General features: G+C 39.2%; 2 protein-coding genes across 2 annotated transcripts; both read right to left on the bottom strand.

The window, feature by feature from the left end:
- Nucleotides 1-2544: 2544 nt before the first annotated feature.
- Nucleotides 2545-9628, bottom strand: LOC139131779 (uncharacterized). The gene is made up of 2 exons (XM_070698040.1): nt 7888-9628; nt 2545-3176 (listed from the first exon to the last, which is right to left on the bottom strand). Exons 1-2 carry the CDS (start codon nt 9332-9334, stop codon nt 2860-2862), a joined length of 1764 nt encoding a protein of 587 aa, XP_070554141.1. The 5' UTR covers nt 9335-9628; the 3' UTR covers nt 2545-2859.
- A 7213-nt stretch (nt 9629-16841) lies between these two features.
- LOC139131778 (dynein axonemal assembly factor 6-like) lies at nt 16842-24915 on the bottom strand. Its single transcript, XM_070698039.1, has 6 exons — nt 24467-24915; nt 20836-20911; nt 20310-20406; nt 18882-18978; nt 18022-18107; nt 16842-17396 (listed from the first exon to the last, which is right to left on the bottom strand). The coding sequence occupies exons 1-6, from the start codon at nt 24563-24565 to the stop codon at nt 17270-17272; spliced, it is 582 nt and encodes a 193-aa protein (XP_070554140.1). The 5' UTR covers nt 24566-24915; the 3' UTR covers nt 16842-17269.
- Nucleotides 24916-25274: the final 359 nt, after the last annotated feature.

Below are 25274 nucleotides of genomic sequence, written 5' to 3'. Positions count from 1 at the left end.
GGAGTGTTTTGAAATTTTGCATAACAAGCATAGTACCCAGCTTTTCCTGTGAGCGCCAAGACATCCAACGCATATGCCAAAATGGTCTGCTATGTACAACTCAATAAATCTTTCAAACCAAACAAATGCGTGGGAGAGATGTTTTCTTCTTGGTACAGTTTGTCAAAGCTCCCACCTGTTGTCAGGGCCTGGTAGGGACGGGGCAAACAAAACTTAGACTATCGACAGCCATTGTGCATTTCCTTTTCTATTATTGTTGTCTCTCGCACATACGGGCCCGGGGGTCTGGGTGGGGTCCGGGACTGGGGCCGCAAGCTAGCGCCGAAGGCGCGAGTCAGGAATGCACCCGGTGGTGTCACTGTCGGGGGAAATGGGTAAGCTTATCCATGCGTGGTCTAAAATCACGGGGAGGGGCGTCACTGTTTTTTATTCCCTATCACTTGTCCGTGAAATAGAGAAAAAAGGGGTACGAAATGGCGCAAACGACTATCGACGGTCTCAGGTGTTTTGTTTCAAGAATGTCCGATTTTGGGGTCCATTTTTTATTGTGTAGCGTAATTATTACTTTTCGTGCATGCAATGCCTGTACGAAATTTAGTTTGGCGGTCCATTGAGGGGAAAAGATCACGTGCCCTAGACGGTCATTCAAGTTAGAATAGGGGATCTGCCTTCTCTCGTTTCGAGCTAATTACGCCATCACATACCACAAGGGTTAATGTATCTTGACGTCAAAATCTGTTCAATTCGCGGGATACATTTTTGTTACAATGTAATCATTGGGTAAAAATGTCCCATTTTGATTAATTTCACCCCCGAGTGATATTGGTATAGTCCACATTTCTTCTACGCATGCTCACCAGGTTACTTTTAGCTCTCTAGTCTGACAAGTAGCTGTGCTTTCTTTACGTTAGTCATGCAGTAGACAACTTTTAGCCATCTTTTTACTGAACTGTTTCACTTCAATTAGTACCGTTCTTAATTACGATGTCTGATAAGGATCCTGAGCAGAGCCCAGTGGATAGTCAGCAACCACATGGTCAGGGGGAAGGTACAGATCCGGATGCCCACAAACTCATGGGGCATGCCACATGTGTCAGCGCAGTTGACGGTGAACTTCCCACGAATACTTCCGGGACGATACGGAAGGAAAGACCACTCGATACATTTTTGTTACAATGTAATCATTATTTAATTACGTCGGACTCCCTCTGCTGTCTGGGTTGGCGCCACTAAATGTCATTGCGCATGTCTGCACCAAATTGAAAATAGGAAATAGCCTGCATTTCCTATTTTCAATTTACGCCAGCCTGATAATAAACTGAACAGGGCGATTGGCCGCTTTCTGCTACGCAGTAGCACCATAATGCTTATTTCGAAATGGTAAATTGATATTGAAAATAGAAAAAAGAAATAGGGTATGTTTCAATATACGACAGATTTTAGCCTAGCATGAAAATCAACAAAAAATCCATTTTCGAATTCCTTTATTGAAATTTCGTTCTGGTAAACAGATTGGCCGCGTTTTGTCACGGATTCTCACAGCAGTATACAACTGTTTCCTATATTTCAATCTCAGCCCAAAGATTTTAAATTTAGTAATAGGCCTAAAAGTTAATAATCAAGATGATAAAAGCATTTGAAAATTGAAAATTAGCTACATTTCGATTTTCTTTTTTGAAAATGCAAATGGTTTATTGGTTGGCCGAATTGTGCCACGGATTCCCATTACAAGGCCAACTTGTTCTACGAAAATTTAATGGCATTCATACATTTTTAGACTTTTTCGAGATTAAAGACATAAAATATGACAAAACGGTTCTAGATTTTGTTTAATTATTACTAACATTAGAACCATTGGACGACATCAAAATGTTGGGAGTCAAAATATTTTCAGGTCCCCCCCCCCTATAGGCAGAGCAAAACTTTCAAGTCCCCCCCCTCGACTACCCCAAAAATTTTCGAATCCCCCCCTGAATTCCTCCAGCCCCCCCCCCCCTCACCACTTTTTTTGAACGCGGCTAAGCTCAGTGGGTCTCGAATTTGAGCGGACATACGAATACATATACAGTACGACTGAATCAAGCAGTAAATATTCGCATTTCACGGATAGCATGAACATAAAGCATATCGCTTATAGAGCTTATTTCAAATAGTTTATTTATCAGAACAATATACAAACCATTATACAAAACCAAAATATAGCACGGCTTTATCATCGATAAGTAAAATGCAGTTTGATACTGAAATGTTTCTGCTATTCAGGACACTTCACAATGCACTCACCTCTTGCGGATGAGACGGGAAATAAATACGTAAATTAAAAAATTGCAATTCATGGATAAAGAACAACTGATATGGAAACTGATGAAAACTGACGCTCGCATACGATGTATAAACTGGGGATGATAAACAAGAGAATGACTCGTCCCGTAGTATTCTTTGTTGTAGAAAAATCTAGATTCATCATTATAGAAACACAAACGTATTTGATAATAATAAACACAGTCCCTCCAGCAAGGGGGGGGGGGGGTGTTTGTGATTACATCTGATGACAAGTGACAAGCATATCGTTAAGTTCTATACTGATCTTCTTTATGATTATTGTCAAATGCATGAATAAACACAAGTTATAGTAGACAACTTCTATACTTTTCCGTCGTCTGAGTCTGAAGGTATCCAATATAGCATCCATATCCTTTCGACAGCTTTGAAATCCAAGAGTATATGGAGAAGAACCGTTATAATAATTTTCACAATCTTTCTTTTCTCCCGGTTTTTTTGCAGTATTAACGAGCAAAATTCCTTCACATCGATAATTCAGGCCTGTGGATTGTTCAAATACAACAACGTATTGTAGTCCTAATATGTGTTCGCATAGCTCCGACTGAGTTCCCGCCTGGAAGCGCCCACCGTTAGACTTTTAGGATCTACTGTGCCGTGTTTTCCCCAGCTGGACAGACGCTTGCGTCGATACAGTTCGCGCTGCTCGGGTGATAGGATCTCGTGGAAACGGAGATACTTGCAGTTCCTCAGGTCGTGAACATCGCCCTCAATGGTGGTATGTCTCATATGCGTCAGTAGACTAGCAGAGAACCCCAATTTGGGTTGACTGTCTCCGAACACTTCCTTGGTCGGCGACTGGATAGGACGAGCCATCACAGATACACGATTCTTCACTGAAATGAAATAATAACTTCGATTATTGATTGATGATTAAACGGCAAATCACTAGTTCAGAAAGAAATCCAATATATCCCTGTCAAATATTACGAGATTTGCATCTATCTGCGTGTGATGCGAATGTTTAATACCCAAAAGTGACTTGGGACATTTAATCTCTTTAGGTACACTAGTAATAAGCAGTAGTTACACATTTGCTAGCCAAAGGTACAGTTTGGAAAGTTTGGTTTTTTTTACATGAAGTATAGCTGGCCGGAGACATGGCATGAAAGAACTGTCAGACAAAACCACGATAAATATAAAACTGTTCCAATATCATTCATGATAGTTTGCAATTCTCCTGGAGGAAAGTGTGACACGCAAAGATAGATTGTCCTTGGTATTCGCCTTTTGTTGGTTCTTGCTCAGACAGCGGAAATGGATGGCCCGGAGTGAAGGCCAAAAAATCGCCGTACAGATTTTACACATCTGATTTCAATCATTACAAATCTGGATGGAGGGAGCAAAGGTTGTCAGTACTTGAAAACTATTTGCATCTTTGACCAATTTTACTGTTGGAAGATACTAGCAAGCTTTATTTGCCGATAATAATTGAATGATTTAGGTTGAATGTATGCTACAGAAGGTCTGTGACTTTGTATTTTGACAGTGAATTTGATTCGGAACGCTAAAAGCGTTACGTTCTTCATTCCCAAGATGTGAGACAACAGGTGGTACTTGTTTGCACACAAAAGAATCCTTCTAATTACAAATAGTGGTTGGAGCATTGATAGTCTAAGAGACCAAATTACTGCATGGGTCTCTACGCATGACATGTTGTTGTTGCTCTGTGACAGGTGAAACTAGATCCGGCAATGCATGAATGTTACGTATTCGTGTTAAAGAACCACTCGACAACATCACCGGACGGTACATATTGGCTTGTTTCCAATCTGGTGTATTGATGGACAGGGATTTGTCTTCGCTTGACTGAAGATTTCGCTTGAAATCTTTCACGCCGTTTTTATTTTACTCACGAGGTAAGTTTTTAATGCGGTTTCGCCGTATTGAATGCCCTTGTTTGTCAGACGACAGCCCTTTCGCTGAATCTAGGAGTGGCCGTTTTAGAAAACGATGACGTCATCTGTCAAGAAATGGCGTTCCCGCCGTCTTCAATCCGGACGTTAAAAATTGAACAGAATTATACCCAGTTTTCATGATCGGTCACTTCTTCCGCTGAGACTATACTGAACCTTACTATCAAAATTTGAATTAATAATGATTTGTTGTGCAAACTCTGTCTTCAGTTTGGAACATTTACGTTCGTGTTGGCGACGATACACTATACTGTTATTCTACTGTCTTATTATCGAGTGAACCCAGGCGACCGTGTTTCACTTCTTCAAATTGGCCTACGGCAAGTCTCTCTAATTGGCAAGAAAATAAATATTTGCTCTTAGTCATAGCCTTCTTTCGTGCCAAACAACAACGGCGAGAGAAATATAAACACTGGCAGTCTTGTTCGATAACTCTACCCAAAACAAACAGTCGGGAGAATTTAACGCACGGGAACAAAAGTCCATATCATTCAACTCGAATTAATGGAAAATACTTTTCTTAGTCATTTAGCAATGCATTGTAATCACATCTATCTGAAAAGCCTGAATTCGCCGAAAAAACGCTTTAAATTAAACGTATTGCGCCCACAGTCATAGTTGTGAAATTTAGGAGGACGGGCGTAGATTTACGTGTTTTAAAGCAATTATGCTATATTTTTCTCGTCAGAAATGCAAAATGCAAAGTTCAAAATACGACGATATCGGCACACTTCGTCTTTACGCATTCAGATCAGTCAGTGCACTCTGTCTGGAATGAAATATCGATTACACTGTTCAAACTCCAATTTCTCGACGATCTAAGCGTAAAGAATTGATCAAAGATATTTTCTGTGTCATTTATCAACGAGAAGTCTGAGTAAATGATTTACCCGCCCGTGCCAAACAAGTGATTCTCCCATCCGAGTCTACCTATATCTTGACAACACGTCACTGATGTTGGTTGCCAGGGTAACACCTTCAGTAAGTGACCGACATTCATACGCTTTACCTGGCCCAAACAAAACCGGAGGGGAGGGGAGGGGTAGTGTCATTATCACGCGCCCTCGATGATTGAAAACTTAAAGGTTTAAGAAATTGTGTTTGTTTAAAACCAAAAACCGTAAAAAGGGTTGCTGTCGATTTTGGACTATAACATAGGCAACAAATCTACAGAAGCAAATCAGATTGCACAGAATCGTGTTAAATCCCATCCAGATTAGATCAAACATGAGCAAAATAAGTTATTTCTTGTTTTATTTTGGCTACCCTTTAGGTACCGTTCAGTTTTTACGGCCGGGGTGGGGGGCCGGCAAAATCCAGGGGGGGTCATCATAATTTTGGAATCCGCAAAGGGGGGTCATCGCTTTTTCACTGGTAGGAAAGGGGGGGTCACCACATTTTCAAAAACATAATACCAACAATACAGTTCACTTTATGCCATGGCCATGATTGACCTCTTTACCGGCGGGCCGCCTTCGGCGGCCCACTACAATAAATATACATTATGTATTACCCATGACCCTCTTAACGGGCAGACGCCTTTGGCGGCCCACTCCAATTAGGTTTACTTCATGCAATGGCCATGATTGACCCTATTTACGGCTGGCCGCCTGCGGCGGCCCACTACAATAAATTGACTTTATGTAATACCCCACGGCAATCTTACCGTAAAATTCCCAATGGAAGCCGCGGCTTGTATTAGAAACATTTTTGAGGGACCCCTGGGATCACGCACTGAATAATGGTAATGGCCGCGCGCCTTCAGCGGCCCTGTCCAGTAAAGTCTACTTTATGCAATAGCCATGATCGACCCTCTTTACCGGCGTGCCACCTTTGGTGGCCCACTAGAATAAAGTTGACTTTACGTAATGGCCCATGACCCTCTTAACCGGAGGGCTGCCTTTGGCGAACCACTCCAATAAAGTTTACTTTATACAATGTCCATGGACATGAGTTGTCTATGGAAATGAAGTTAAAAATTGCCTTACAGTCGTCCTAATTAACAGACGTTTCAATGGATGTGGCTGAGAAGTTTGTGCACTGGCATCGAGTAAAGTGCGCCGCGTACCGGAGTTCAAATCCAAACCATGCGGGTAAATTTGACATATGGGTTTTGGTTATTTTTCAGGGGGGGGGGGGTCATCAATTTTTTTCGTCTGACAAAGGGGGGTCATCTTTTTTTCACAAAAAATGCAGGGGGGTCTATATTTTTTTGAACACCGGCGACAAGATTTTGCCGGGCCCCCCCCCCCCGGCCGTAAAAACTGAACGCTCCCTTAGACTTGCCCCAAGTCTCTCAGTAAATTATGAATGCGTTGAAGGAGTACACCTGGCAAACTCTGTCGTATTGATATTAGTGAAGTTGTTTGTTGATGTAGAGATGGTGAAACCCACGCTTGGCAAGCCAGCTACAGCGTACGCCTGCGAAAGACACAAAATGAACGCTTTAATACATGGATAGAGCTATAGATTAGTGTGCTCGTCTAACTGCTACTGGGCAATAATCTTCGGGTACACCATTGATTTGACAACCATATCTTCATAATCTCGCCTTACACTGCGTAACATACTTTGCTGAGTAATACCGAAGTACTTTTTTATGCGTGCGTGTACAAATCTGACAAATTGGAGTTACTCGACAGCCTATCGTCACTAGTTTCGTCAGCTACTGCGAGGCGGAGCAACTTCATAAACCGTGCTATTAAAAATAGGTTCAGTTTATCTACAGTTGTACCCATTGTCTGTCCGCGCTTCTATTTTAATTCTTGTAATCCAAGGAGGCATTGAGGTAAAACGCACAAGAAGACCCCAACAGGAATGTAAATCTGGTTCGACTATTTTTAAAACATGCTGTATTCTATAAATGGTCGAGCGGTATTGACAGTAAGACTGAGTACAAAACTCGTGTTTGTCAAAGTCATTACCAATTGACTGGAGGTAGACATGTTAAGATGCGACGCCAGTGTGCATCTCCGTTCAATTAATGAACTGATCATACCGCCAAGTATTGCAGAATCTTCGATACAATCTCGTTTTCTTCTCGTTATCGAGACATTCATGGACTGATTGTGTTTATTAGTTAAGTTACATTGTCATTGAGTTCAGATTAGATTTATCGTTAACGGCATACAAACCAATGTGCGAGACATTACTCAGAGGAAAAAAGGAGTCATCTTCTTTTTCGTAATTTCCACACACTTTCTGATTCGAAATATCAGCGAGCTCTATCTGTGTTGGGGGACAGTCCGAAAACAAGCTTTGAAGGCCGAAATGATTTTAGTCGACGAATCAGGTACAAAAAAATCTCTCCACTTAGCAACAATATCCAACCGGGTGATTGTATGCGCAGTCAGGACACGCACCCAATATGAGTGAATGGCTAGACACAGGGTATCGTTCCATCAACTCAACGAAGACTGACAAAAATAAGCCCGACAAAGTATAAATTTTCTCATTCGGACATAAAGTCTAGTTCTTCGACCAAAGTAAATATAACGGTAACTAACGGATGGAGACCGTTTTATTGACTATACGCAAATCTTACGTAATACTTCATCCAACTGCTATTTACTGAGTCGAGTGTACATCTCTACTACAAACTGAAAAATTAAATATGTGTCCTTCAACTTACCTTCGGCTTCCATTTTGGAATAAAAATCTTGCAACCTCCTTTCGTTTTCCTGTGTTTTTTCTTTCTCTCTATCCAGCGCTTTCTTGATAAAGTATGCCTCTTTCGTGGACGGCAATTTGTAATCATCCTCAACGGGTTTCAGGCTGACTTCGCTGGATACGAGGCTCCCCTGGGTGTTTCTATGGTAACGGACTACGCGCGACACGCGCGGGATATACACGTTGGACGGAATTCGCACACTATTTGTGAATCTTGTAAATCGAGAAATATTAATCATAGTTTCTTCTTTTCCCTTCTTTCCCGGCGAGGTGCCAAGAACCGAGGAATCTTGAGCTTCGGAACCGCGCCTTGAGACTATCTCAGGGAGCCTGTCAGCCGAGTTTGCTATGTTTTGTCTACTTTGCCTTTCCCTCTTCCCCTTTGAAACTTTCCTGCTCCTGCCGTTTTTCTTTTCTGTCTGTGTGTCGCCACCGTCGTCGTCTGCCTCTTCGTCCCATTCTCTTGGAGCACCATGTGTAAGATAAGATGTCGTAAGTGACACTTTTGGTAGCAAGCCAAGTTGTTCTTGGACTCTTTTTTCTTTTCTTTTTCCTCCATTTGTTTTCGCATTAGTATCTACAGATTCTTTGTTCACTTTTGACACCACATCAATTATGTTGTCCTCTACTTGTGCGTTACTCTCCCCAACAACTAAATCTTCCCTTACTGATTGAGGACTATCCGTCTGGTCTCTTGGGTTATCGAACGTTTTTTGAACTCCAGAGTCCATTTTGCTCGGCTCTGGTTTCGTGATCTGTTCTGGTAATGACACCGTGCCCATTCTCCGTCTACTTCTCTTCGGCTTGTCTCGTTTTTCCTCGGGTGTTGTCAAGTTATTAGCCCCTTTCGCGATGTCTTGTTTTGCCTTTCCTTGACCGCCATCGTTCACGGTTTTATCACCCACTCTTACGGTCTCGTCGCCATTTTTACCGGTCGACTCTCGTGTCTTCTGCTTCTTGTCCTCCCCTTCGGAAACGTCACCAATTTCCAACTCGACCTCCTCCCCTATATCTGATAAAACCTCCGGTAATCCCGACTTTCCTTCGTTTATTCCGTTCGCCTCTAAAGCCGTCTGGTGTCTTTCCAATGCAGCTTTCTCCCTGAGCTGCTGTCTTATCAGTTCCTGTTGTTGGATATACTTCTTTTTCCTGTTCCGTTTCTTCTCACTGTGTACCTTCAACAGTTGCCGGTACATAACTTGCTGCCCGCGACCAAGCTTTCCGACGTTGATGTTCTGTTCTTTGTACCACAGGTCAACCTTCTTTTTGTTGTGGATGGAATGAGCGTGGTTGTTACACTGGACAAAGGTGCTCATTTCCGAGCTCTTAGTTCTTCGCAGAGAGCCGATGTCGTCCGGAGATAACTGCTTCAGGCCCACCATCCTGTTACCGACCTTGATGCGCAACATGTTGGCTTGTTCTGACCGCCCGGGCCCCGGATTTATCGTCAAGATTTACAACCACCTGTTGCGCAGGATCACAATCATGAAGATGGTTTCGTACGATTGGTTGTTCAGGCGACGATCACTTGGTCAAGAGTAAAGTCAGCGCTGCCTCGGCCTACCATGGTCCGCGAGCCTTGTTCATAGAAGACACACACACATATATACACACACAGACAGACGGCACGTAAATCTCCAACCGCAAACAATCTAACACGAACAACGGTCCAAAGTGTGATTCCAATGCGTTGCGTTGGGTCTAATGATAGATTCGGATAGTATAAGAATTGCAAACAGATCAAACCATTTCAGTCGAGGGGGTTGCTGTTCAGAAGAGCCTTTGACGCTTCTCGACCCCACTCGAATGTGTCTACACCTCACATTGTTATATACACCATATTCTGAGCCAAAACCATGATGAGCAGTTCTGCGGGAGCAAGACGTTATATGTATAGTTCTATAGATGACCATATTGTATTGTGCTAACCCTCCCGTTAATGTTTCGCACCCAGAACAGGGACTGATCATACCTGTGATATGAACGGTTCGCCGTATAAGTCGGCCAACAATAAGTCCGACGTGTTTTGGAAGTGAGGCTTATCTATAATCCAGTTGTTGTCGCTCCTGTTGAAAAGCAGATAATCCAGCTGAAGTAATTACACCTCGTTGCCGGATCCATAACGAGCTTAGAGGCGCTGTCCCGTACAAAATATGTCACAAGTTCGTAGTGTTGGCAGGACAACTTAAAACCCGGTTGCCACATACAATCGACCCCACTTGACATTACATTGTACTTGGTATCCCCAAACAAATAGAAATATACAGTAAGTAGCTACAAAAAAGAAAGGATAATACTCAACGTTTTGTTTGAAAACGTAGTACATTTTGAGTGAAAATGATAGAAATTCGAAGTGAGGTATTTGAATTTGGTGAATTTCCGTACATCCGTCCGGGGGATCAAATCGATTTTGGCATTTAGAATCAGAGTTTGAGAAGCGCTTACCAAGGAACACCTGTCGACATGAAAACAATTGAACTAGTTCTGATTTATTGGCAAAACTTATCCCTTCTCGCCTGATGGCGCTCAAATTCCTGGTTTTAGTAATCAAAACGGTAATCTTTGTTTGGTATTCACTGTGGGGTTTATATATGGAGACTAATTTGGCGGTAGTGCTCTTGTGTGATTTTTATAAATTTTGTTTGCAGATTCAAAATGTCACGGAATCAAACTATTTCTTGTTGCTTTATGCTACCTGGGCATTCGTCGCTATTTGATTTAATTCTTATTTATCGATATTTAATTAATGTTGATTCAAGCATATTCAAGTTGTCTGTCTTGTTCTCAGTGTTTGATATAGGACACTGACCCCCTGACTCTATATCTCGGCCAGCGGTCCGATCCACTCAGAGCCCTGATTTCCGACCCTGATTCAAGACTTCGAAAAGTTATGTTCAACAAATTGTCAGAATTCTTGCCATGTCAGAACAGATTACTTGCAGTGTACCTTAATTGTCGATGTCAAAACTCCTAGCAACTGGCAAACGTCTGGAGAAAAATGCAGTACCTTTGGAAGGTCAACTAAGTGGATGTCCGTTCATGCGAAACGTAAAACTTATTTATCTAACAGACCCATTCTCGTATGAGCAGTGAGAGGCACGTAGCTTGAGCAATTGAGTAAACGCACGGATGGCTGAGAAGAGAGCTTTCTTCATGATGGCCGACACTTCAAAGTATACGATCACTTTGAACTCGCAACATAGGCCAAAAAACGTATTTGCCACGATATTCCGCTAGATATATTGTTCGGAAAAATCGATGAATCCAAAAACGGCAATACCCCTCAGGCGTTCAGCTCACTCTGTATGGCCCTGCGATTGCTATCGTTTGAAATAGCACAGACTCGTATATAATGTGAGCCAAACGCCTGTGGCATAACCAGTCATGCGTCTAAGATTTTAGGGCTGTTTCTATGCACGACTGATGACGTCAAACGTCCTTACGCTTACCGTGATGTTTGACACAGTAATTTCATGTAAAAATGCGCAAAAAGTGCGCGAGTACCACCACATATACCTGTGTTTATATTTTGTGTTAGAGGATTTAGTGTGGCTCTGGAATCGCAAATCTACGTGTGACTCGTTATCTCCATGCTTGACAGTTTGCTGACATTTATGAAGCTATGTTGAAAAACTTAAGAACGTGCTGTCGACAATTTTGGCCAATTTCCAGCTAGAAAACAAGGTCGTGCTATGCCGTTTATTCTTGGGTTATTATCAAGTAAGACTTGTGTTTTCCTTAAATTACATATGAAGTTTTTCTAGTTAACGCTGAAGCTGAACTTGCTGACAACGGAACCAGTTAGAACTGTCATTTCCCTTAGTATACCGATAGGAAAGTTTCCACAATGGAGATCTCAATTAGGCAAAGTTATACTAATTCCTTCTTTAGAAGCCTAGATTTAGCGGTATAAGGAGATTTTTTCCATTTGATATGACCATGATCTGAAATTATGACAGAAACGGATGTTACCAAGGGCACACATGAATGAACACACATACTGGTACAGATAACGACTCACAAAGATACTATGGCAAATACAAACTGCACACATACAGAAATGAATGCTCACAAAACGACACAGACGTGGTCGCATTAGAGTGGCTACTATAATTTTTTTAATCGTTTCTTCTTTCAAGTTAAGGCAAAATTATTTGTTTGAAAATATGTCTGTTGTAACTTAGAATGCGCTTCAGGAAAAGATATTCGGACTAGCTTTCATTTTTTTTCATAGATATACTTTTCTGAAGTCCTTGCAGTAGAAAGTTTTCTCTGTCATAATTTTTGAAAATCGAAAATTAATTTTTTTCTCCGTAGAGTTAACAGAGGGATGACGGCCATTGTGAATTTCAAATATCGATAAATCTTAGGTATTTTTTCTCTGGTACCAAACTTTGCACGGTGTCCGATCTATAAGTGTGATTTTGAAAGAGGCTGGTTGAAAGTTGCCTAAAAGAAGGTTTGGGCAAAAGTTTAAGTCTTTTAGTTTCTATTAACTTAACGGAGATGGTCCGACGACCAATGTGAGATATTTCTGAGACTAGTGGATAACAGTCACTTATAGATCACTTATAGATCACTTATATAGATCGAGACATTAGCTTGCGCGATTAAACTTTTTCACGTTATAACCTCTCTTTAGTCTTTAAGTTAGGAAACTGAGGGCACGCAATAATTATGCCAGGTTCATCTGAGAATGTGACGTCACTTTGAGGTATGCGTAGGAGTCATGAAGTTCATCCACAGGTGGTGATATAAGATGGAAATCAGTTAAACATCTGACAAATCAGTCAATCAATCAATTAATCAATCAATCAATCAATCAATCAATCAATCAATCAATCAATCAATCAATCAATCAATCAAGCTATCAATCATTTGAACAGCACTTACAGACAGACACCATAAGCTCCCGTGCTTGGGGACAGAGTTGATAATCAAGCACGCATGTCACAAACCAAACTTACAGCGTTTAGGGCAAAAAGTATTGAACTCTATTTCACTTACTATCGCGTACAAATATGACACCCTTACGCCATATCCATTTAATCGTTCACGTTTTGCTCTTTCATTATATTAAAAATGTACCGGTAGTTAAAACTAGTAATTTAAAAGGGAAGTTCAAACCATAATTTTATTGCTAATTTCCATATTTCCAAACTTTTGTCGGGGTGTGTTGAAATGTTTCAGTCACAGTTCGCGTGTTTTAATTATCCACGGTCGCTTATTTGAACTAGCCATCACAATTTAGATTGACAAATTGATCGCTGATATTACCCAGCATGGGAACCGCCGACGAATATTCTGAAGTGTTTGTTGTCTCCAAGGTATGGAATTATGATAACTGTATTAAAGAAACATCCTTTAGCCGCCACGTGATTACGGCAATTAAGTACCGTTTCGATTAATTGGCCATATTCTGATCGCCTGCACTAATATGACCCATGAAATTCATTAGCAAACATTAAATCAAAATTACTCTGGCAAATTAGTTTGTGCGGCGCTGCAGGGGGCTACAAAACACTAAACATGACAGGGGGTGCCGTTAGCGAGTGCAGTTTCTCGGTAACCCAACTATTTGACAACATCGCGAAATTTATACCGTTAATCTGTGGATTTTGACACGGCAATGGCCGCAAAGTTCAAAGCGTTTGCTAAGACTGGTGATCCACGTGTTAAGACATAGAATCTGTGTACCTGGTGTGAAAATTTTCTGGCAGTCGTCTCTCTCAGACATATACATTTGTCACAAAGATATGAGCTCTTCATTGTAAGCTCGTACACAAGGTCCGCAAAGTTACAACACAGCCGCTATTGCACTGCAGATATTGTGCGGTTGGGTGACATCTTTGTCGCCTTGCCATTTCAGCTCGAAAGGTGGATGTCAATCAGTAACAATTGAGCGAAAATTTCACACAAGAGCCATTACGTTTGATCCGCCGGATGATAAAACGATTGTCAGTCGAGTTAGCAATGAGATATACACGAAAGAATTAACTTTTTATTAGTGCGACTAGCTTTGTAAACATGCTCCATCTTATGATCAAAACAGTCTTGAGTGACATGTAAAATAGAGATTTTAATCATTGTTCAGCGCATCGATTGTATCAAAGACAGTATACGGGGCCCAATACTGTCAATGATTGTATCAGCCCGGCTGTGTGTCTGTGACATCGCATATAACTGAATTGGCGAATGTAGCAAACAACAAAGGGCAGACGTAATCTTCTAGAATTGCGATTTAATTAGTATTTCGATTGCATTTGCGGTCACAATCGTGGCATCCAATTGACTTCAAAGGATTTCGAATGGCTTCTGCGATGTAAGGTGTTGTCCTGGAGACTTATGAGGCACTCCTCGCCGCGGTTTAGGTGCAGTGCAGTGCAAAGGTCAAATCTAGATGCCTTGGTTTGTGTGATTTTTTTTCGCGATGGGAAAACCTGTTCGCGATGAATTTGTTGTTGCAGTTCTGTGTGAATTTCTATCTTTACCATATGTACTGCCAGGACTGATACAACAGAAACCTGGATCATGTCAAATTTCGACTACGACTTCATCTTCAACAATTATCTATAGAAAAACCCTGTGTTCAAAACAACAATATTAAAATCTTATTTTCACATCTCAAGGATTGTCTTTTTTTCTGCCGTATTCAGACTGAAACGGGTGATCTATGCAGCTTGGTATATCTCTGTTCTGCGCCGGTAACCTGGTTGCGGCACGGAGCGGCATAGCTGTCACAACAAATCCCCTTCTTATATACTCCTTACCCACCCAGGTCATTTATTTCTGAATTTTGAAACACAAACAACTTTCTCATTATAACGGTTTACTCATGGACGTAGCACACAGTCCTATCCATCCGTCCCCACCATTTAAAGTAATAGGATATTTGCATTTCATAAATATTGATTTTAATACAGATTCGTGTGAAGATCTCTTTAAAAATATTCAGACGAGACACGTTGAATGTGCCCGTGGAACTTCGAAAGCGGTGTGATATATCCTGACTTATACAGGACAAAGTGCTTTCTATACTGTCAAATTTTACATAGTAAAAGGGCACACACCAAGGAATGTTTGGCACGAGGCGAAATATCCTCTCAGCTATGTATAGGCTTTGTCAGAACACAATGTTGACACCTTTACCATAGATCATCTTAAAACAGTCATCAATGATCTTAAACTCCGTTGAAATCGGCTTCAGATCATGATGTATTTTTTTCATCGCTCAGTAGGGAATGTATTTACCATAATTGAAAAGGCCCGTGTGCAGTTATTGTTGACAAACAATGCATTGTTGATGTCGTGACGATTGCGTACACGGCGACACGACAAAGGAACAACTGTGGCCTGGACACCACACTATGCCCCGGTCAATCCCTCATTTGTCGTCGCTGAGTTTATGTCCATTATAGGTTGTTCAATAAAATGACGTCAGCGCTCGGGAAGTGGCCGTTGAAGACAATACAGCGTCTTGGCCAAAATTCAATGTGGCCTTCAAAAATGGCTATGAGCCAAAGTAATATTTCGGCTTTCGTCTCCTGATATGGCTATGTTGTCACATTGCGGTGAAGGGGTCCTTCATCTTCACCTTTCCTGATATGGGAACTATCATAAAATTCACAGGCTCACGGTCCATTTACCTTGGAGAACCATTTGATTTTTGTGGGGAGGAGGAATAGATATGCCAGCAAATTATTTTCTCAAGCCATTAAAGGATCAAATTATATTTTTTCTTCCTCACCTGCCGACAATTTTTTTCCAAATATCCTTCGACCCCCTAAAAACTTACCCTTACTTACATGTAATAGGCCTTTGAGAATTGATTCAAGGGAGGGAACAAGAGCGATCACGAATTCGATGACGCAAAATCGAAAAGTGCAGAAAAATCAGTTGATGCAAATTGCATTTCCACGGCCAAATTTTGGTACAACGCATATGTTTTCTGCGGTAAAACTTACTGACAGTATCTTTCGCATAAGATTTTGGATTGAAATGATTGAAGGAACTGAATGTACAACTACTTTCAGCAAATTTTTTTGCCTGCAGCATTTTTAAATGTCAAAAACTGCTTTCGTTTTCACTGGCCATGCATGCAAAGTTCTTGTAGACGAATGAGGGAAAAGCTCCAAATCATACTGTACTGACTTACCAACTATTTATAGCTGCACCAGCTCTCTCTCTCTCTCTCTCTCCTCTCTCTCTCTCTCTCTCTCTCTCTCTCTCTCATCTATGCACACACACACACACACACACACACACACACACACACACACTTTCCGGTTTATTTTTGTAAGTCAAATCACAGACCGTCGAGGGTCTATGGTCAAATAAAGTTTATTTTCCTATCATAATATAATTTCCAAAGGCATACTGTTCCAAATGTCAACACGGCCTGCATGTGTGGACCGTCATTGTTGACATCTGATTAGTTTCAGTCTGGACTGCAACAGTACATGTTATGCAAAATACATCATGGTACCGTAAGGCCAGTACCAGTACTTTGGATGAAGAAGAATCACAAGATACATTTGATTGTATACTAAATCATAAATGATGAAAATATCCCATTCCGGTATTACAGACCTCAAAACTAAAGTTTTGAATTTTTGCTCTATTTTTTCAAAGAAACTTTCAGACATTCTCTGTCATGTTCAAAATAAAAATCATGTGGAACTCTTTAAATTTTAGTAGCAGTGGAAAAATTATCTAAATTTACCAATACTTGAAATTTAAAATAGCTGCCATTCCTCATTAAACTCAATAGGGAAGAAATACTGTCCTGTTTAATATGTTGGTGAGCGAAAAAATGCTTAATGATATAAAATTGTTCATAATTTTCATAATCATGCTGTCTGAAATGAAATGCAAACGTTAGGAATGGATGGAATTGAAACTTAGTCAACACAAATATACAAGCAAAGATGGAACATTTATTTCATCAAATTATACATTGTCAAGGAAATCAGAGAAATTGCTCACAAGAATATAAATACAATTCTTGTGGTAAAAATTAAGTACATTTAACCCTTTCACCACCATGGTTTGTCCCAAATCCATTGTTTTCTATGGTAAAGTTTGACCTGTATACAGGGAGCTGGGGTGACCCTTTGTAATTTTAAAAGTTTACAATTTTTCACCCTTGGCATCCTGGAGTGAAAGTGAACAAGTTTTGTGTAATAAGTATCATTTATAGGAGTCAAAAAAACCAAACAAATGCAAAATTCAGCACTTTGCTGAGGGCGCAATACTTATTGAATATGAATATGCAAGATCCAAGTAGAAGATTACATTTTGGCACAATTGAACTTTATTTACAGATGCATGAAAGTCTTGAGTTTTCATTGGTTAAGGAAATCATATTCTCGTTTCATCCTGAGTGTTACTATTAACATTTCCTTATCACTGTCCCACTTTGCAGAACCATTTTTGCTGTCCACAGGGTGCGGGAGATGCAGTCCAAGTTTGCTGCAAAGAAAGACAGAAGACCACAACATCCGTTAGGCAGGACAGCACAGGTCAAAGGACAAATGTTTAAATTTGTTAATTGTACACATAGTCTCTTTGGAGAAACTTTGGTTATTCTCAGATAGTTGACAAAGTGCCAGTGCCTGTGATTTAATATTCTCTCTTTATTTCTTTGTGACAATCTAAGCATAATCTGACATGTGAACAGCCACGAAAGCTGAATGGAGTTATCCATAACTTGAGAATTTATAAAGGTCTGCATTATTAACATTTGACAGGTAACTGACTCAATGTGTTTAAGTCTTTTCAGCTCAAAAGGCAAAACATGGAAGAAGTGAACAGACTGAGAAGTCTTGTAATACGAAAACATAGCCAATTCAAGTCAGTGTCATTAATTACTGATATATCCAGCACTTCCTGGAAGACAGTGATATGTGTTAAGTCTGGGTCTTGCCTCCATGATATACCACCCACATGATATGACGACAATTACTGGCCATTGCAAATGCTAAAAAATATACTGATATGAACCAATAGCACGTTGAAGAGAGCGCCCTCTATAGGTTATGCCTGTCGATGTGCAATTAGAGTTACACTGCAGTAAGAATATCAAAAGATCACTTACTATTTTGGCGTCCTGCAGTCTAAGTATTTGTCAGTGACATTTAAGTCCATATCACTCTTCTTTGTATTTGGAAGTTTTATTTTGATCTGTACAAGGAACAGGAAGTGATTTCAGTGTGAGCAAAGACTTGTAGTAATGATGTGTAGTGAGGTATAATGCTCAATTCATACCAGTTTTTCATTGCAGCTGTACCGGAAGGAAACAAGGACACTACAGCATGACAAACATTTGACTTTCAGCCATGTCAAATCAATTGTATGATAAATATAAAGCTCGATCCAGAAAATGTAAGTGTTGATTGTCACTGAAACAGAGCATGATCAAAATGCTGTAGCAGGGACCGTGGCTGTAGCTTGACTCCACTGGAGTGTATTTTTGTAGTGCTGTGTGTTGAGAGGATGTAAAAAGATTATATAATTTGAATTCAAACTGACACTTGATATCTCTGAGGTTTTAACATCACTGATGCATATACATATATTTTTTGAAAAGTGTTTATCAGGATGTCTCAAGATGGATTCCGTCTCTTATATTTTCTCCAGAATACAACAGTAAATAAAATTTGCCTATCTACATCACAAAAAAATTTAGTCTTTCTTCCTTCTTGACAAACTGAATATTTTAGAGAAAGCATCCACAAAGATCAAACTTGTCAGTAAGCAAATATTCAAGTGTCTTGGAATCACTGCCATGGTGCTCAAAGTACAAGGAATATTATTTTTCTTGGTCTTATTACAAGACAAGATAGTTTCTGTTTAACCCTGTAGGTAACTTCTTGCTAAAATCCTACCATAGCAACTGACGTCTTATTATCTACATCGACCAATGCTAGTTCTGTATCTCTATAATTGGATACTCACAACCATGTCTTCACAAGCTGATGTCGTTGGGTTCTTATTGCCCATCTGAAGGAATACATCTTCTGTTGTGATGGCTTGCTTGAAAACAATATCATATCTAGATGTAACATGGAGAAATTCAAAAATCACACAAACTCATGTTATACTGTATATTTATCATTATATCATACCAGTATATTGATGGTGCAAATACAATGATCTGATTGGTCGAGATGTGAAAAGAACAGTGGTATATTGGCGATATACTACGGCAGGCATACACGTGAACTCTCAGCTTGAGTAAAATCCGTTTTTGACGTTCCACACCAGAATTTCAATATACTGTTAAGTTTATGATATAATAGCAATACCACTTGATTCTGACCAGTTCACTTCATATATGCACTCGCTATCGCTTGTGCATATATGTCATGAACTGGTCAAAATCTCGTGGTATACCGTCACTGGATGTGCTTTATTGTATCTGTGGTCTACATCAGATACTGTTTTATTTGCACCCATCATTCCCTTGGAATCACCTTTTATTTTCTGGAGGGAACATGGTCATGTGATATTGTATCGCCATCTCGCACTTTCGCTTGTCTATGCCAAATCATTTTGAACAGGTTAAGGGCCTTACTAGAGTCCTTTGCTCCCATGCAAGTACATAGAATCAATTGATGAAATTTGGTTTCATGCTGCATTTCTATTTCTGCCAAAAGTCTAACTGGTTGCTATCTATGTATGTAACTTTGAAACAACAGACTGTTGACAAGTGTCCGGGATAGATTTTGTTAGTCTTATTTGGAAACAGCATGGTTTTCAGATTTATACCTGGACAAACTAATGAAAAAACTTTGAGGACAGAGACACAAGGGGCCAGCACAATCTAAATAGTCAATGTCAACAAGACTTGATACCAGAACCAGAAATTAAGAACTGCCAATTGAAATATTTACATTCTCTTTGAAATTATTCTCTACGACAATTTATGTTATCACTGTGTGTAGTGTAATGGCAGCCTACTAATTCACAATTCAACCTGATCATCCAAACATCCCTGTAAACAGATTCACATTCATCATTGGTAACCATGGGTTGGGCTGAACCATTGTGGTGACAGGGTTAAAGAGGACTGACAGGGGTTGATACTAGTACTCTTGTGACAGCTTGACCTTGTTCAATTTGTAACTCCTCCCTGAATTTGGCTAGACAGAATTTATATGATATTACAACCTTTCTAATCATATAATACAAAGGTTACAAAAGAATGAAAATTGGAAGGGTGCATGACAAGCGAAGCATACACAGCCATGCCATCAACAAGCTTAACTTGAATCCCCCCATTCCATGTACATAGATCCACCCTAATCATTGAAAAACAATGGGTTTTAGGCCACACCACGATGCTAAAAGGGGTTAAACTGAAAGGAAGCCAAAGATACTCACTCTGGCTGAGGTCTTGGATCATTTAAATCTTCATACTCAGCTCCTTCCGGAACCTCATCTTCATCCCAAATGTCCTTTGTCTCTGGTTTTTTATCAGCTACAACAGAAAAAAATAATCTAAGACTGTAAGAATTTTCCTGATCAAAACTGACAAAAAGATGTCAGAGACATTTTCATGAATACAAACACATTTCAAACTCATTTTTTTTACATTTGAAAATAACTTCAGAATGTTTCATCAGGTACATGTATGCCTGGCCATAAATTTTACCTCAATATTTAGTATTTTCTTCCTTCATATATCTTCCAGTGTGGAGAAATAATTTTCACAAACTTCAGAGAGGCAAAAACAGTTGACTGTGTTATCTTCAAAGACATGCCAAAGTTTTACATGACATATATTCATTGCCTACAAGTTACCTATGATTGCAGAAATGAAAATACTTGCTCATCAGACTATGAAGAGTGATTTACAATTTAGCAGTAGGTACTTAAATTCTGTTTAGATGTTTGATGTTACACTTACTTGGTCCAGGTTGGGTTTCTTTCTGTTTTGGTGGTCCTATACTGGCTGGTCCTAACTTGGCTGCAGCTGACACTGGCTTGAGTGGTAGAATCAATATACCATACGAATATTATCAGTACAACATTACTGCAGATTGGAATCGTCACTTATGAAAATCAAAGCCACAATAACAAAAGAGGACTCAAAAACTTCAGAGGAACATCACTAGCTTCATGGGGCATCAAAAAAGGAAGCATTTATGACTATAATAATGACAATGATAATGATGATGACAATGGTGATAATCATTATGAAGGTTGTGATGAAAGTGATGATAAAAATGATGAAGATTATTGTTGTTCTGATGCTCTACACTCGGTGATCAAATACTTCAAAATGTCCAAGATGTGTGTACTGTACAGCTGAATGGGAAGTGTTGGCACAAAGCTGGCTTGCAGACTTCTCCAACACAATGGTCAGAATTTGTGACTTAGTCTGGCTGAATTAGAACAATAATGAACAATTGATCATCCGCTGTAAATGCTAAATCTTCTTCAGTTATTTAAAATGATGGAAAAAGAGAGGATATTGAGGATGGTGTATCTTTTATGTCTTATATTACATTTTTGCTTACACATAAAGAAAATATATTACTTTGAGGTACAGCTTTTACATATTTCAGCCAGAAGGTGCTTTCATGCACTATCACAGTTTACTTTATCCACTCATAATATGAGTTCTCCAGGGTTTACGCTTTTTTTACTCCAGCGCTTTCTTTATCTGCAAGTTTGTTTTGTTCTTTTTGCTTGTAATGTATTATAGTTCTGCTTTTGTTTTGTTATTGGTTTTGTCTCATTTTGATCACTTTTTGTCATTTAATAACCATTGACCATTCTACAATAGGCGTGACAAGTGTTATGACAATAAAGTATAAAGTGAAGTAAAGGCGCTGCTATCTGGCTGACAAGAAATCAAACCAAATGAGAGATGATTGTTAGAGTATGACATTCATTTGTTCAAGGTCCAGCAGCAGCATCATGATTTGTTTGTCAGATTTTCAGAAAAAATAATCATACATGTAACTGAAAAATTAGTCATATGACTGGGGGAAAAGTAGACTATTATACTTTTCTTTGGACTACTAATTTACGGAAATGGTTGTCCACTTGGACTACCATTTCACAAAGTTACTTTCAAGCCTAGTACTCTTTACAATTCTGCTAAAACCAGAATTCACTAGTCAACAACATTGCAGTTTACACATGTACAACTGTGTACAAGATGAGTTGATTGGTAACTGAATAACTACACCCGGTCAACTGGACCCCATACGCAAATAAACTGGCCCCTAAAATATTTGTTCCTGAAGCACCCTGACCCCTGATCAATTTCAAGTGAAAGCTATACTTTGGAGGTTATGATCCTCTACTTGTACAGACATTCTGGGATGTGAAGTAGGAAATCAAAAGCCAACCCTGTTAAAAATCTTGACTTCCATCACACACATGAACAGGCTTAACTGCATGTTAATATGAAAAATTGGTGAAACTTGTGTAAGTATTAAGTCCTTAATATAAGGATAGAATGCGCTTTTTAACCTGAACTGGCGTGATGGTAATATAGATTCCGATTCAGCAACCTGTGCAGTTACAGACAGTTGAGTTATAGGGAACAATAACTACGAATGTGGGTCTGTACACATATTATAAATATAAGAAGAAACAGAATGACTCTCTACACAAGCACGTATTAATCACATATTATTTGAAGAGATAAACTGTTTAGGTAGAGACTAGATTTGTTCAGGATTGTTGATAAGGGCCGAGTTGACCAGGGAGGGGGTTCAAGTCGGTTTGGGGTCCATTTGTCTAGAAACCGAATCGACCAGTTCAACATGGTTGTATCTAAACATACATGGGTAATAGAACAAGAAACTGTAGTTGACACTAAAAGCAAAAACATAGGGCCAAAGTCCCTGAAGCTACTATAGACATGGATACAAAATTAAGTATTTCCTGACTGTATGAAATTATCTCACTAAGGTCATCCTAGGGACATGTAAACCAAATATTAAAGCTGTCTGACCAGCGGTTTTGAAAAAACAAGCGACTCAACAGTTGACAGAGCTCTGCTGTGTTATGTAGAGAATAACCTTTTGTGACACATGTATTGATGAAGAAGGTGGATATCTTTGATAGCTCATTTCAGGATGGCCTGACCAAAAATGGAAAAAATTCCATAAAAATACAGATTTGCATATTTCATCAGACTATATTAGTCTATAATAGCAAATAAACAAGAGTTAATTACATTCTAATTAAAGTAAACAAGACTTGCTTAAATCAAGATTTACGTCATAATAAAACAGCATATCTGTCAGGTTATAAAGAATCTTCAGCTGGTTATCTATATCTGTATTTTCATCCTATTAACCAAGCACATTTTAACTTTCAAATTAACATTGTAAGTAAGTTCTGTTGAATAATTTGAGACTGTATGTACTCAGAGAAAGCACACTGAAGAGACAAATGTTTGTAAATTAAGAAGTTCAAGGTCATAAAAGCATTATAAGGAATCATGTTACACTTTCATTGCACTGTTTACACAGATTGCATAATTGCTATAAATAGCACATGAGGAATCTTACAGCCAAGCTTTACCATAAAAACCCTATCACTTTGACCACTCTTTTAATTGACCACTCTATTTTTTTCCTCAAAAAGTAATCTTATTTTATCCTTACCAAGTCAACCATAAATGGAAATTAGAACTTTCTCTATCTCTATTTATTTGACCACCCTATCATGACAAACTATTATGAGCAATTTCTTTTAGATAACATAAATGGTGGTTCAGAATATATCAAAGTTGGGATTCAGGAAAGTTGCCTTTACATGTTTTAATCCTCCAAGATGGTAAGCATTTCACTATGAACTGTCAAAAAAAGTTGAATGTTCTGATAATTCCTCACTAAAATTATTTTGGCTTTGATGATTTGCTAATTAATTCAATTATTTAAAATCATATTAATTATTTTTTCTGGGTGAATTGATAGGGTTTATACAGTACAAGAATTACATACAATGTAGTCAAATTTTGACCCAAAATGACAAAAAATTCCTTAAAAATACAGATTTGCATATTTCATCACAATTTGAACAAATCTAAGTTGGGTTATCCCTAGGGACCTGTATACCAAATAACAAAGCTGTCTGACCAGCGGTTATGAAGAAGAAAATTTTTTACCAAAAACACCTTTTTTGGCATTAATTTGCCTATTTTCAACAATATCAAAAAATTAAAAAAAATAGTTTCTCAAAATCGTATTTTTCATCTACACAACAAATATCAAATCAGTAAGTACTGCGGTTCTCAAGATATTTGAGTGGACGGACGCCTCACAAACGGACATACATACATACATACATACATACATACATACATACATACATACATACATACAGACTGACGACGGACGCCGGACGGATACCCATCCCAATAGCTTCTATAGACTATAGTCTATAGTAGCTAAAAAGTAAAAAAAAATCACCAAAATTTACAGCTACAGCTACTAGTCTATGCATGTAAAAGGTACAAGGTGTTGTACATGCACAGAAGTGCACTGTGGTCGAAGATGGAAAAGAGTGTATACCTGGTCATCATCGTCGTCCGATTCTTCACCAGGTGGTTTTAAGAGCTCTGTGAGTTTACCAATACTGGCCACTGATAAAAATTCACTGCTATCAACCATCTTTCACTTTTGCTTTATGCCGTGACGGTTTTCAGAAACGCTACGCCTGGCAGTGACACTCAGTGTCCTGATACACACTCAGGTGACCTGTATGCCAAGAAAGTTTCGACTGAACTCAGTCAAACTAGAGTTTGTTGCAAAATGTAACAACATAAAACTCCGATCCCGACATACGACCTGTCAGGAGAAATATTTAGTCACGTGTAGGATGTAGACACAAGATTTTGTTACTATGCTCTCTATATGACGGAAAATATAGGAAATTTAGCAAGACTGACTGGTATCCAGGGCGATATCATAAACGACGCGGGACTGGTATGTTGCCGGAAGTACACCGAGAGCATATCGCCCTCGTACGGTGACCCGCAGTTCGTTGTTGGTAAACGTCTTTCTTCGATGAGCCCCATAGAGCAGATCAATCATGGTTATAATCAGTTCTCACAAAAAGGTGTCAAAGATGACTTCATTTAATTTTGTTTAAACATAGACCTTAGACAAGCATTAAGTTTGCATATGTAATTTTATCATTTTTATTGAAAACAATAATATGAACTCGGGACTGCTGTTCAAGTTTCTTTCAAATTTGGTATGTAGGTTTGTAGGGCTGATTGACTTCAATGTGTTCAAATGATGACCACATTTGCAAATTTCAACTCTCAGTTGTACTCAAAATATCATCTTTTTGGTTTATGCATTCTTCGGGAAATTT

The sequence above is a fragment of the Ptychodera flava genome, chromosome 4 (genome assembly GCF_041260155.1).
Source record: "Ptychodera flava strain L36383 chromosome 4, AS_Pfla_20210202, whole genome shotgun sequence".
NCBI lineage: Eukaryota > Metazoa > Hemichordata > Enteropneusta > Ptychoderidae > Ptychodera > Ptychodera flava.
The sequence above is the reverse complement of the archived record's forward strand: the minus strand, read 5'-3'. Positions and strand labels throughout refer to the sequence as shown.